Consider the following 14,459-nt stretch of genomic DNA (forward strand, 5'->3'; position numbering starts at 1 on the left):
TCTCTCTCTCTGGGTCTCTGTGCCCCCCAGTCTCTCTCAGTGGTTTGGCCTCCAGGCCTGCTGGGACACTGCTCTGAGGACCTTCATCTGCTCCTGGGTTCCACACTTGTCCACACTGGAGCCCTGCTCTTTCATCTGCTCCCCAGCGCGCCCGGGGATCAAGCCCTGCGAGAGGACTGCAGGCATCTCAGAAGGAGCTGCCCCTTATCGTGGGGCTGCGGCTGTCTGGGGGTGAGGAGGGCGGAGCCGGCCTGGGGTGAGCAGCCCCAGGGGAGAGCGTGCTGACGTGAGCATGGGGGCTGCTGGCCAGCCGGAGCATTTAAGGGCTACTGCCAGGTGCCAAAACATGGTGACTCCATCCTTTGGGCTGGGAGCATAGTACCCAGAGCTGTGAAATACTGTGGTAACCACAGCAACAGTGGCTTGGGGTGTCTGCCTTTGTGGGACATGTGGGACCTTGGTTCAGACGCACCTTTGATCCATGGAGCTGCGTGCCTGGAAGGCAGAGCAGTGGCCTTGGCAGAGTCAGCAGGCTGTAGTAGAGCGGGAAGCAGGAGCCAGTACTGGAGCTGCCTGCAGCCATGGAGGGGGGGGCCATACTGGGCCTCAGTTTCTCCATCTTTTTAAAAAAATAAATCTATTTATTTTTGGCTGCCTTGGGTCATCGTTGCTGCGCAGCCTTTCTCTAGTTGGGGTGAGCAGGGGCTACTCTTCATTGTGGCGTGCAGGCTTCTCATTGTGGTGGCTTCTCTTGTTGCAGAGCACGGGCTCTAGGCGTGCGGGCTTCAGTAGCTGTGGCACGTGGGCTCAGTAGTTGTGGCTCGCGGGCTCTAGAGCGCAGGCTCAGTAGTTCTGGTGCACAGGCTTAGTTGCTCTGCGGCATGTGGGATCTTCCCGGACCAGGGAATCGAACCCATGTCCCCTGCATTGGCAGGCGGATTCTTAACCACTGCACCACCAGGGAAGTCCAGTTTCTCCATCTTGAAAGGGACACTTGCTGCACTGACCTCTTGGGCTGGCCAGGGATTGATGAAGTTCTTCGTGAAGGGCTGTGCCCAGCATGTGCTCTGTCAGTGAGCCTGCTTTGTGAAGGGTCTGAGGCGGGCAGGAAGGGGAAGCCAGAGAAGCTTCCAGTGTGGCTGGATAGGAGGTCACCAGTGGGCTGCCGGCGCTTCTCCATCTGCAGCTAGAGAGCCCCATCCCCATCCCCCAACCTCTGTCTCCCCCCCCACCCCGTCTCTGTCCCCCTCTCTCTGGGTCTCTGTCCCCCTTCTCTGGGTCTCTTTCTCTCTCTCTGGGTCTCTCTCCCCCTCTCTGGGTCTCTATCTCCCTTTGTCACTCCAAGTGCAGTGTCTTCCCTGCTGATGCACCCAGGACCCTAAGGTGGAATGGCCTGGAGCTCCCTGGTACTGCATCAGCTGGGGTGTGAGCCAACCAGCTGCACTGCGCTGCTGTGCTCCATCGAGCCACATGGACAATAAAACCAAAATTGGCTTTGAAAGTGGAAGTGCTCTCTGTTTTGAGGGGAAGTGAGGGAATTTGCATGTAAGAACAGTATGTTAAAGGGGCAATACCGTCAGACTCTGTTCTGGCCTGAGCTTTGGGCTCCATGTGGGGGTGGGAAAGGAGTTTACAAAACCCCAAAGAAATGTTTCCATGAAATTCTTTCTTGGTCTTGCCTTTTCCCATTTTTTTTTTTTTTTGGACATTCCAGTGAAAAAAACTTTCCGGGGCTTCATATCTCTCCTGTGGGCTTGGGAAACCGACCGTGGAGACCAGGGCCAGCAGCCGGGCGAGGGCAGGAGGAGGGGAGCGCCCTCCCCACCAAGTGCTGCTCCCAAGGCAGCCCCTACCGCCGTCGCGGGGCTCTGTCACTTTTGGTGTGGCTCTGCACCTCCTGTGGCTGTCCCTCACTAGGCCATCCTGCCTTGGGTCCCCCCGAAGCAGGCCCTGAGGCAAGGATATTTGGGGGGTGGTATATTTGGGGGGTGACCCCATGAAGAATGGGGGGCAGGAAGGAGCCCACACAGGGGGCGCCAGCAAGGATCCAGCGACAGCATGGGCAATGGGCTCAGAAGGCTGGGGACGCCTGGAGGTTGTGGGGATCCTGCCACAGGTGGGCATTTACCCCACCTAGTCCCACTGGCTGTCAGCTCCCGTGCAGGGACATCCAGAGGGAGGCAGCAGCTGTTTCCCTTGTTCAGCACGGGACTGCACATGGCTGGGGGTGCCTGATGACAGTGGTAGAGAGACACAGCACGGGGGTTGGGGTCAGGACAGTGGGGAGCACATGGTCAGAGGCCAGGTCCAGGCTGAGGGTGCAGCTGGGGAGGCAGTGAGTGGCCTCCAGAGACGCCCTGACCCGGCTGCTGACGCATTGGCTCCGATGACTCAGTGCGGGTGACCGTGGCTTGGGTGGCCGTCTGGAGACTCGGACTAGCTCAAGGGCTGCCGCTGCCGCCTTCCTGGGGGCCCGGGGCCCCGCCTCGCCAGCCGCCCCCTGTCTGGGCAGGCCTGAGTAATGGGTCCTTCCCTTAGTCATCGGTCCCAGGCCCTGGCCCTCCCTCTTCCTCCTGCCCACCTCCGCCCAGCCAAGCCTGCTTCTCTGTCCAGGCTGGGGACTCTGGCCCCTGCCGGCTTCCTCCCTCCTTCCCTGAGTTCCCCAGAGGCTGTGAGGTGTGTGTGGGGTAGCGGTGGGGGCTTCAGAGACAGTTGTCCCACCGGTGAGATGGGAGGAGGAAACCAGCCTTGTGAGGTACCATGAGCCTTGCTGGGGGCACGAGGAGGAGCGCCTGGGACAGGATGAGGCGTGCAGAAAGGGGCTGTTTCCTACCCCCTTGGTGCAACTTGGGCTCCACACCCTGTAAGCAGAAGTGCTATGGGCTTTGTAGGGCTTCCTGGGCCGGGGTGTCCTAACTCCAGCAGAGGAGCGTTTTAACGCTCAGAGTATGCACGGCCTCTGTGCTCTGCTGGAGGGCAGCCCTTTGTACCTCCTTAAAGGGTGTTTAGCTTGTTTCCCATCTTCAGCCCCCAGAAATGGTATTTGGTAAATATCCTCACACATCTCTCAACTTGCACATGCGAGTATATCTCAGATAAATCCCAAAAGTAGACCTGCTAGGTCAAGGATGTGAACCTTTAGAATTTTTCTAGGTCTACCAAACTGCCTGCCTGGGAGTTGTCCCTCTTCGCACTCCTGCTGGGAATGGACAAGAGCATCTGCTGCCAGATGGCCCACCCCATGACTCTGCCCACCTGAGGGGTGAAGCCAGTCCTTTGGCAAGCACACTTCCCTTATCGTGAGCGAGGCTGAGTCTTAGGTCTCTCCAGCCAGCTGTGCTTCCTTTCCTAGGAACCGTCAACCCACATCCTTCTGTGACATTGCTGGCTTTGTATTGATTTCTTGGTGCTCTTTATATATGGAGGACCACTGTAAATATATGTCCAGGGACCAAGCAGCCCCAGGATGAAGTTGCCTCTGGTGGGAGATCTTTCTTCTGGTGAAAACATGCATAGGCACGCCAGTCCCCAGAGCTCAGAGGAAGCACAGGAAATCCTCCCAGCTCGCCTCACACTTTCAGAGGAACTTCTAAGAAAAAACTGAGGCCAGCTAAAAGCAAAATGTCAAATGCTGGGTTGGGGGAATATACCAAATCTGTGAGGTGAGGTGTCCACAAAGAGGCCAGCCAGGCTCACTTGACACCTGCCGTGGGCTGGTGCTCTGTGGGTGGTTCCAAGCTTCAAGTTCCCAAGCACTTGGCCCCATTCAAAGGCATGCGAGTGGCTTGTATGGTTGGTGGCAGGATGTAGCCCCCCACTTTGCCAGCCCAAAGTGAAGCTGGGGGAAGTAGGGGGTCTGTGGTCCCTCATTTCCCAGGAGGTGATGGGGGCCGGGGAGCCTCATGGCAGCCCTGTGACATCTGCTCCTCCCTGCCCCTTCCCACCTTTTAAAAAAATTTTGGCCGCGCTGAGCAGCATGCGGGATCTTATTTCCCAACCAGGGATCGAACCCGTGCCCCCTGCAGTGGAAGTGTGGAGTCTTAACCACTGGACCACCAGGGCAGTTCTGCCTGCCCCATTTGAGAGCTGAGAAAATGAAGACCCAGAGGACCGGGGAACGTGCCTTAGTCACACAGCTGGCAGATAGCAGGGCAGCCTCGGAATCCTGCCCTCTGCTCCTCACACCAGGTGCCAGAGCCTGGAGCAGCAAGGGCCGTGGTGCAGCCCGGGCAGTCTTTCTGGAGTGGGTCTGGCCAAGATTCACCTCCCAGGCTTTGGGTCCCGGCCCAACCCTCCAGACACTCTGCTCAGGGCCAGGCTCCAGGCTTGGATGACTCTAGGGGATCCTGGTGATGAAAGTGGCACACAGGTGCTGTCTGCGTGTCACCTCCTCACACCCCGCAGCCCCTGCTGTGCTGAGTGACATCTGCAGAGAACAGCACTGCCATGCCCGGGGCTACCCAGACTGGCCAAGTCTACGTCTGTGTCTGCATCTTAACACGGCCCCTGGTTTGAGACACACCTCTTCTCTGCACCCTGTTCCTGGGAGGGAGGTTCCAAGGGGTCACAGCAGCCGTCCCTGATCCCAGGCCACTGTGCTGCACAGGGAAGGTGGAGCACCTGGCCCCAGGCAGGAGGGGGCCCGTCTTGGGAGGGGAGGTGGCTCTGCACAGGGGCGGCCGTTTGTGGAAGTCGGGCCTTAGGGCCAACACCCAGGATGCAGCCAAGCCCTCTGCTCCCAGGGAGAGGCTGGGCGTCACTGTCTAACCTCAGGGGTGGCAGAGCTGGGAGGAGAAGCCGGGGACACCCCCACTTTTTCTGGCCTCTGCACCTCTCTGCTCCCAGCTCCTGTCTCCTCCCCCTGGGACATTCATAGCTTCGATGTGAAGCCAGTTGTGGATGATGTGACCACTTCGGTTCCCCATTTCCCGATTGTGCACCCGACGAGGGCAGGTCTGCTCTGTCTCATTCATGCTGTGTCCTCCCACCCATGAGAAACAGACAAGGGGCTGACAAAAAAGCCCATGAGGAGAGGGGGGGAGGGGGGGATGGATCTGAGCACCTCAAGGGTCCTTGGAGGCTCATGTGGGATGTGGCTTTGGCTCGGCGCTCCAGAGGCCCGTCACAGGGTGTCGCCGAGAGGACACAGCAAGACCCTGTCCCTGGAGATGTCCTGGCAGGGCCTGTATGGCTGAGGGCAGCCCTGGCCAGTGGGTGGGTACAGTTGGAGGCCTTCTGAATCCTGAGGGTCCAATGACATTCTCTTCGTGATCTTCAGAACATGGGTCAGGTGGGGTTCTTGGGAAACCAAAAGAGCAGAGACTCGGATCCGAGCAGTGACCCAGTCAGGAAGGATGGGCTGGATGCCGCAGCACTGGCTGCTTCCTGCCTGGGAGAGGAGGGGGGCGTGTGAGGTGGGCGTCCCCTCCACCTCGTGGGGAGAGGCGACTCAGCCAAGCTAGAGACTCAGGGTCCTCCTGGGTCCCTTTCCTTCCCTCCCTCCACGGTCTGCACACCCAGCCTCCAGGACAAACCCAGGATCTGGCTACCGACACCACTGGCGTCCCAGTATCACCAGCTCAGATGACCACAGCGCTGGGCTCTGAGTCACATGTGCTCCTGCCTCCCAGAGACAGGATGGTTTTCCACTAACCGCAGGTGGTGTCCCCCTGCCACGTCCCCTGTCCCCCCGCCACGTCCCCACACCTTCGGAATCCTGAGCACCTCGCAGGCCTGCAGGCAGTGTCCAGGGCCCTGCAGCCCCTCTACCCATTGGATGGTTTACCCCTTTTCCCTAGGCTCTGCAGAAGGCCGCTGATGGGGGCGGCCTGTGCGAGCCGGGGACCTCCCGTCAGCAGCAACTGTGTGTCTTGTGCCCGGCGTCAGCTCTTTTACCCCTTGGTTGTGTTTTGGGAGCTGGTGGGCAGTAGGAGTCGAGGAGCCTTCTTTCTCTTCCTGCTTTCTTGGAAAGACCAGTGCCCACATTCCTGGCCCTCATTTGTGGGCAGAGGCAGGCGTCAGTCCCAGGAATGGGAAAGCAAGTTCCAGAGAGCCAGAGGCCATGGGGAGAGAGCAGAGGGCTGGGGAGGATGGCCTTTGCCTGGGGTGGGGTGTGGGGGCTGAGAGAGTCCTGGGAAGGCTCTTGACCCCATGGAGGCTGATGGGCATTGCCCGCTTCTGCTGTGTTTGGAGGAGGAAGTGATGTATTAGGGCCTCCTAAACTACTCATTTATCTCTGCATTTCTACAAAAGTTTTCCGAGATGAAACAGCAAAGGGGACAGGGGCTGGGGGGTGGTAGGGGATGAGGGGAAGCGAGTGGGAGTGATAGGGGCTGGGCCACAGAGGACCTTGTATGCTGTGAGGCCCTGGAGGTCATGGCAGGGTTTTGCCCAGGACCTGAGAAGGCTCAGATGTCCTTGAGTTTTGTATTGTTTTTGAGGTGGAAGTCATATAACCTAAAATTCACCATTTTAAAGTATATAATTCAGTGACATTTAGTGCTTTTACAGTGTCGTGCAACTATCGTCTCTGTTTAGTTCCAGAACGTTTTCATCACCCCAAAGGGAATCCTGTACCCTCAGGCGGGCACTCCACACCCCCCCTCCCCCAGCCACTAATCTACTTTCTGTCTCTGTGGATTTCTGGACGTTTCATATAAATGGAATCATGTAACACGTGGCCTTTCGTGTCTGGCGGCTTTCACTCAGCCTGATGTCTTCCAGTTTCTTCCATGTTGTAGCATGAATCAGTTTCATTCTTTTTTTTATGACCGAGTAATATTCCGTTGTATTCATATACCACGTTTTGTTTATGCATTCATCCACTGATGGGCATTTGGGTTAGTTCCACCCCTCTCCTTTTCAAAACTTTATTTTTATTCCAAGACAACCTTTGCCTTGTGCATCCTCATTTTGAGGTGCAGGAATCTGTTTTACTTGTCGCATCCCCAGCTAACTGCCCCCATAGGTAAATCCATCTTAGGGCAGTTATTCTTGGTTTTATGGCTTCCTTACGTTGGTGACGGGAAGATCCCACGCAACCTCCTGTTTCCTGGGCCCGGGTTCAGTCCTCCTGCGTCCTCTTATAGCTCTGGGGCTGCGGACAGCCTGTTCAGCGTGTCCCTGAAAGGTAGGACTGACAGGCGTTTCCCCTCGACTGGGCATCCACCGAGTGCAGCCAGGGCCGAATTCTTCCGTAAACGGCCAGGGTGACTTGATGGTCGTGTGGCCGCCCTCCCCTGGGGTACAGGGCACAAGAGGCATGCTGGCTGGTGTCAGAGTGGCTGGACCTTGAAGGTCAGCACCCGCTGGAGGTGGCTCTCCCTCTCCCACGGTGAGAAGCTGGCCCGTGGCACCCCCAACCCCGGGGCTTAGTGCCACCCGGGAGGCTGCAGGTTTCAAGTTCCTCCTTCAGACCTGTGCTGGAGCTCTGCGCTGGCAACTAATCCCACCCCGCCTCCTGCAGGGGAGAGAAGAGGGGCTTACTCGTGGAGATGGCTCACTGGGGCACAGGGGACAGTGAGGTGACATGGAGAGTCCTGTTCCTTAAAACGAGCACTCAGTAGGCACAGGACATTTTATTTGCTATTATTTATTTATTTATTTTTGGCTGCGTTGGGTCTTTGTGGCTGTGCGCGGGCTTTCTCTAGTTGTGGCGAGCAGGGGCTACTCTTCGTTGCGGTGCGTGGGCTTCTCATTGCAGTGGCTTCTCTTGTTGTGGAGCACGGGCTCTAGGCGCGCGGGCTTCAGTATTGTGGCTCGTGGGCTCTAGAGCGCGGGCTCAGCAGTTGTGGCACGTGGGCTTAGTTGCTCCTTGGCATGTCGGATAGTCCCGGACCAGGACTCAAACCTGCATCGGCAGGCAGATTCTTAACCACTGCACCACCAGGGAAGCCCCAGCACAGGTCATTTTAGAATGAAAGCTAATGAAATAAATTTTTAAAGAGGAGAAGGTTGGAAGCAACCCAAAGGTTCATAGATGGGTGAACAGATAAAGGAATTATGGTGTGTCCACACAGGGGAATATTACTCAGCTATAAAAAGGAATGAAGCGTTGACACACGCTACAACATGGATGAACCTTGAAGGCATCAGGCTGAGTGAAAGAAGCCAGATACAAAAGACCTCATGTTGCATGATTCCATTTATATGAAGCATCAAAACAGGCAAATCCATAGTTACAGGAGACAGATTAGTGGTTGCCAGGGGCTGGGGGAGTGGGATTGTGGGGGTGACTGGTAATGGGTGTGGGTCTTCTTTCACAGTGCTGAAATGTTCTGGAACTAGATAGAGGTGATGGTTGCATAACATTGTGAGTGGATTTTATGCCACTGAATTGTACACTTTAAAATGATGAATGTTATGTGAATCTCATCTCAAATACAAAAAAAAGGGATGCGGGAGGCTCTGCAGGTCCTGCATCAAACCCCGCCCATTTCACAGGCGGCAAATGGAGGCTGGAGAGGCGCATCCACTGCCACGGCCAGTCAGTAGGCAGGTGGCAGACACCATTGGGACCCAGGCCTGGTTTCCACTTCTCTGGGGCTTGTTCTGGCAATTTTGCCTCCACCCGGGGCAGCTTCAGAGCCCTGCCAAGCCTGCCCAGGGACCAGACGGCCCTGAGGCCGGTGAGCCACCTGCCCACCTCTGCTCTCCCCCAGCATGGCCGACAAGAACGGGGCCCTCAAGTGTACCTTCTCAGCCCCGGGCCACAGCACCAGCCTCCTGCAGGGCCTCGCCGCCCTCCGCGCCCAGGGCCAGCTCCTGGATGTCGTGCTCACCATCAACCAAGAGACCTTTCACGCGCACAAGGTGGTCCTGGCCGCCTGCAGCGACTACTTCAGGTGAGCGTGGGCCCCCAGGGGCAGGGTGGAGGGTGCTGCCCTTCTAAGAGGGAAGATCTCAGGGCTGGGCATCTAGCCGGGGATGGCTCTGAGGGAAAATGGCTGGGGTTAGCCCATCTTTGGGTTTAGAGAGAAGTCCAGTAAGCCTGCAGGTTTTTCCAGGTTTGCTACTTATTCAAACTTGTGGGGGACACTGAGCAGACAAGCAGAGCATGCCTGGGGCACAGAGGTGGGTGCCCGATGAGCAGCTTCTGCCCTGCGAAGGTGGCAGGGCTCCGTCAGGTTTTCCTTCTAAGTCTTTATGTGATGTCTGCATGTGCCAGGCGCTGTTCTAGGCCTTGGGGATTTAGCAGGGATAAGACAGGCACGAGCTCTGCCCTCATGGCACCTGTGCTCAGGCTGAGGGATGGGAGGGACACCTGCTCGGCTGCCCTTGTGTGCGCCAGGCTCTGTCCAAGGCCCCACGTGATGAGTGAGGCCTTGCTGGGTGTACAGGTCTCTCTACCCTAAAGGCCCTTTCCTGAAAGCTCCTTCCCTGTGCCTGGCTGGGCAGCGGAGCGAGGGCCCCACGGAGCAGGGCTGGGGGCCATTCTCATCAGCTGGGGGCTGTCACAGGCTGGGGACAGTCTCCCTCATTCCCTTAGTGACCAGCTGGCAAGCTTCCTCCTGACACCAGAGAGAGCTGGGGTGCCGCCCTGGGGGTGGTTCTTCAGCCCCACATTGCCAGGGGTGGCCGAAGCGTTCCCACCTGCCATCCCAGGTGCCCGTCTTGGGCTGCATGTTCCTCGCAGCTGGGGTGCCTTGCCTGGTGCGCCCCCTGGCTGCCCGCCCCACGGGCTCAGAGGGGCCATTCTGGGGAGTTGGAGCAGCCAAGCCATCTGGGGCGCCGCTTCTATTTTTATTCTGGATTTGGGGACGGGCGGGCCGGCCCAGCCAGAAATGCCCTTTAAAGGCTCCTCTGCGCTGGCACTGCAGTTGGAGAGGCCTTAAAAGGCAATGCTCCCTCCCGTCACCGTCACCGTGATTGCTTCTGCCTTCGATGGGCTGACGGGACTCGCGGGGACAAGAAGGGGCAGGGTCCAGGGGGCTGGTAGAGCACTGCGGTGGAGGGTTGGGGGGTTGTTAGTCAGTGGCCGCACGGCAGCACCAAGCTCAGCTGTCCCTCCTCTGGGGCCTGAGCTGGGCCCACTGGGTGTGCGACTAGGGGACGGGCATCTGTCGGGCAATGTCGGGAAGTTCTCTCCCCTCAGACGGCTGTCACAGGCGTGTGCTGATGGTAGTTATAATTATGATGAAATGCCAGCTTGCCCCAAGCTGGAGCACACGCCATCTTCTAGAACCTGCCATGAACCCTGAGCAGGCACTGGGGTTCTCACCCCTCTTCCTGGTGGGGGGCCCTCAAAGGCCATGGGGAGCTGTGACCCAGGGCCTACGTCTCTCAGCAGCGCTCACATTAACACTGCTTCTCAGAGCAGGATAGCACCGCTGACAGAGCTGGGGTTACTTGCTGCTGGGGGGCGGGTCTCACGATGGGCTGGTGTTCCTTTGGGCCATTCTCAGGGGGCTTTCCTGACCACGTAAGCCTCTGGAGATGGCAGGGACCCTAGCACCGCCCCCTGAATGGCACTCTGACCTGGGCACCCTCACCCCTCCCCAACCCATGTGACAGTGACCCAGGCTGGGGAACGTGGAGCCAGCTGCCCACGTGAGGGGCTGGGCTCTGTGAACCACAGTGCCTAGTGCCCTCGGGGGTCCCTGCCTTGTCTCCTGAACTTGCCGCCGGCGTGGTCGTCCAGGGCTGGGTGTTAATGTGGGGCTGGAGACCTGTCCCCAGAGCCAGAGCCAAAGCCAAAGCCAAGGTTTGGTCGTCTCTTGCACAGCCGCACCAGCCCCGCAGCGAGCAGCCCCTGGTCCCCACCCTTTGAGGCAGCTGGGCCCCAGCACCGCACACTTCTGGGTGAGGCCAGGCAGGGCTCCACGTAGGGGGGCAGAGTGGGGAGTTGCTGCTTGTAGGAAGATGCATGGCTAGGGGTGGATTAAAAGTCTTTTCCTTTTTGCCTGTCTTTAATGAGCATCCAGCCTGCTTTCCCCTGGCCGGCCGTGCCCTGCTCACAGTGTCCTGGGGCCAGGCCATGCTCGGGCAGCCACAGTGCCCCTTGGCTGCCCCGAGCCCACATGCTATGTTTCTGACCTTCAGGGCCATGTTCACGGGCGGCATGAGGGAGACGAGCCAGGACGTTATTGAGCTGAAGGGCGTGTCGGCCCGCGGCCTGCAGCACATCATCGACTTTGCCTACAGTGCCGAGGTGACACTGGACCTGGACTGTGTGCAGGACGTGCTGGGTGCAGCCGTGTTCCTGCAGATGCTGCCCGTGGTGGAGCTGTGTGAGGAGTTCCTCAAGGCCGCCATGAGCGTGGAGACCTGCCTCAACATTGGCCACATGGCCACCACCTTCAGCCTGGCCTCGCTCAAGGAATCGGTGGACACCTTCACCTTCCGGCACTTCCTGCAGATTGCCGAGGAGGAGGACTTCCTGCACCTGCCGCTGGAGCGCCTCGTCTTCTTCCTGAAGAGCAACCGGCTGCAGAGCTGCGCCGAGATTGACCTGTTCCGTGTGGCCGTCCGCTGGCTGCAGCACGACCCTGCCCGGCGGCTGCGCGCCAGCCACGTGCTCTGCCACATCCGCTTCCCGCTCATGCGGTCCTCAGACCTGGTGGACAGCGTGCAGACGCTAGACATCATGGTGGAGGATGTGCTGTGCCGCCAGTACCTGCTGGAGGCCTTCAACTACCAGGTGCTCCCCTTCCGGCAGCATGAGATGCAGTCGCCGCGCACAGCCGTGCGCTCGGATGTGCCCTCGCTGGTTGCCTTCGGTGGCACGCCCTATACCGACAGCGACCGCTCGGTCAGCAGCAAGGTGTACCAGCTGCCCGAGCCGGGGTCCCGTCACTTCCGTGAGCTGACGGAGATGGAGGTGGGCTGCAGCCACACGTGCGTAGCCGTGCTGGACAACTTCGTGTACGTGGCCGGGGGTCAGCACCTGCAGTACCGCAGTGGCGAGGGCGCCGTGGACTCCTGCTACCGCTACGACCCCCACCTGAACCGCTGGCTGCGCCTGCAGGCCATGCAGGAGAGCCGAATCCAGTTCCAGTTGAACGTGCTGTGCGGCATGGTATACGCCACGGGTGGCCGCAACCGGGCCGGCAGCCTGGCCTCAGTTGAGAGGTACTGCCCGCGGCGCAATGAGTGGGGCTACGCCTGTTCACTGAAGCGCCGCACGTGGGGCCACGCGGGTGCCTCGTCTGGGGGCCGCCTCTACATCTCGGGCGGCTACGGCATTTCGGTGGAGGACAAGAAGGCCCTGCACTGCTACGACCCCGAGGCCGACCAGTGGGAGTTCAAGGCTCCCATGAGCGAGCCCCGAGTGCTCCACGCCATGGTGGGCGCCGGCGGCCGCATCTACGCCCTCGGTGGCCGCATGGACCACGTTGACCGCTGCTTCGACGTGCTGGCTGTGGAGTACTACGTGCCCGAGACGGACCAGTGGACCAGTGTGAGCCCCATGCGGGCCGGACAGTCAGAGGCCGGCTGCTGCCTGCTGGACAGGAAGATCTACATCGTTGGGGGCTACAACTGGCGTCTCAACAACGTGACAGGCATCGTGCAGGTGTACAACACCGAGACGGATGAGTGGGAGCGCGACCTGCACTTCCCGGAGTCCTTTGCCGGCATCGCCTGTGCCCCCGTCCTGCTGCCCCGGGCCAGGACCAGGAGGTAGCTCCCCAGACCCCGGTTCCCGGCCTGGCCGCCTGCTGTTTCTGCGAGGGGCTTGGCGGGTGCGTGTCTGGGCAGGGAACTTCAAATCCCCACCCCCGCGGGCTGGTCTCGCATAAGGCACCCTCCTCACCCCCCCTTCCTTCCTGAAGCAGATTCTGGCTCTGTGCCCAGTGGGGGAGGCTGCCAGCAACAAGGCTGATGTGGCAGCAAACTCACACCCAAGGCGGTTTCCTCGCCCACCTTCAGTTCTCGCTGGCTGGCTGGCGGGCGGGAATCGGGGTCTCCTTTGGGGCGTCGTGGTGTGGCTTTGCCCCACTTCTCTCCCCTCCCCCTGCCTGGAGGTCTGAGAAATGCAGATACGAACTCGTTCCCGGTTGATCCCCAAATTCCCCCCAACCCCCATGAGTTGCATGCGTCCTTTTTAAAATAAACATACCCCAAGTCTCTAACATATGGACCTCCAGGAGCAGGAGAAGCGGCTGGCAAGTACCTGGCTCGGGTTGGCCAGAAGGGCACGTTTCCGCCTCCCCAAGAAGCCTGAGCTGCTGGGCAGGAGGGAGCCGGCACTCATTTCTATTCCTGGCCTGGGTCTTAGCACCTTCAGGGTGTTCTGTCATCCGCTTTCAGGAGGAAAAACAACACAGCCAGCTCCCAGAGACCGTCCTTACGGGCATCAGGCCTTCCCATTTGGCCCTGGGTGATGTGTGGGGCCTTAATAAGAACGGGCTGACTCTCCTCATCCCTGTCCCGGTCCCATGAATGAAAGGGGACGCCTGCTTCAGAATCTCACAGTGCATCTGCATTCCACGGGCCTGTCCCGTGCTTTTTATTTCTCCCCCTTTCCAGCCCTCTGCTCCCCCCAACCCTGTGTTCAGGTTGACATGCCGCAGGCCTGTGCCCACCCTGCGTGGGAAGTCAGGCGGGCTGTGAGGCCTCTGCCTTCAAGGGCTTTGCGGCATCTCCAGCCACATTTGCTTTGGTGTCTAAACCTCAAAACCATTTTTTTTTGTTGTTGTTCTCTTTTGGTTTTTTTTAAGAGGCCAGCACCACTGTCTTATAAATGGGATTTGTACCCTCGGGGCAACTTAAAGTGTCTCTTCTGCTGCTAATGGACGATTGATGTCGTGTCTCTGTGACCCGCTCGCCATGTAAAGAATTAACCTCATACCTTAGCAGACGTCGTCTCCTAATACTTTCCTTTTATTTAATAAAAATGTTATGGTAAAAAGATGGAGTGGGCCCAGTGCTGAGCTTGTGGGCTTGATGGGTCGCAGATTCCTCGTGTCCTTGCATGTTTGGGGGCTCCTCTCCCCCCTCGCCCTTTTCCAGCATTGCAGAGGAGCCGGAAGTGGGGCCGGCCTTTGGCTCAGAGGCCTGGGGGCAACAGGAAAGGAGGCTAGGACGTCCTTCCACCCGGCGCCTGGAAGACAGAGGGCAACCAGCTGGGGCAAGGCAGCCTTCCAGAGAAGGCTGGTTCCTTGCGCCTGGTGACCCGGACCCCTGCCATCAGCCAGCCCCACAGCCCCTGGCAGGTTCTGTCTCCATCTGCTCAGTCCTGGGACTCCAGGTTGGGAAGCTGGGGAGCCCCCCTCCGCAGAGGCTGTGATAGGGGAGGAGCAGGGCAGGTCCTAAAGCATGAAGTCACTGTGCTTCCCTATGGGGCTTCCGGGATCATCCTCAAAACGTACCCACAGGCCTGGTGCTCCTGTGCAGTGGCCGTCGGGGCCTGGGGTGAGGCTGGGTGTGTGTATGGGGGTGCAGGGTGGAAATAAGAACTTGGTTGGGAACCAGTAAGGAGCCCACACTGCCAGGGGCATAGAAGTGAAAAAACAGCAGCC

The 14,459-nt window shown here is 59.0% G+C and overlaps 1 protein-coding gene across 2 annotated transcripts in view; it reads left to right on the forward strand.

The window, feature by feature from the left end:
* Positions 1-13,851, forward strand: part of KLHL26 (kelch like family member 26) — a 28,150-nt gene extending 14,299 nt beyond the window's left edge. Inside the window, exons 2-3 of one of the 2 annotated variants that reach the window (XM_060144818.1) lie at positions 8,661-8,837; positions 11,035-13,851. In XM_060144818.1, coding sequence (XP_060000801.1) covers positions 8,661-8,837; positions 11,035-12,622 — 1,765 coding nt within the window. In that variant the 3' untranslated portion in view covers positions 12,623-13,851. Of the gene's footprint in view, positions 1-8,442; positions 8,838-11,034 lie in introns of both variants that reach the window. The other variant, XM_060144819.1, reaches the window with a different exon arrangement.
* Positions 13,852-14,459: the final 608 nt, after the last annotated feature.

Source organism: Lagenorhynchus albirostris, chromosome 3, assembly GCF_949774975.1.
Source record: "Lagenorhynchus albirostris chromosome 3, mLagAlb1.1, whole genome shotgun sequence".
Taxonomy (NCBI): Eukaryota; Metazoa; Chordata; class Mammalia; order Artiodactyla; family Delphinidae; genus Lagenorhynchus; species Lagenorhynchus albirostris.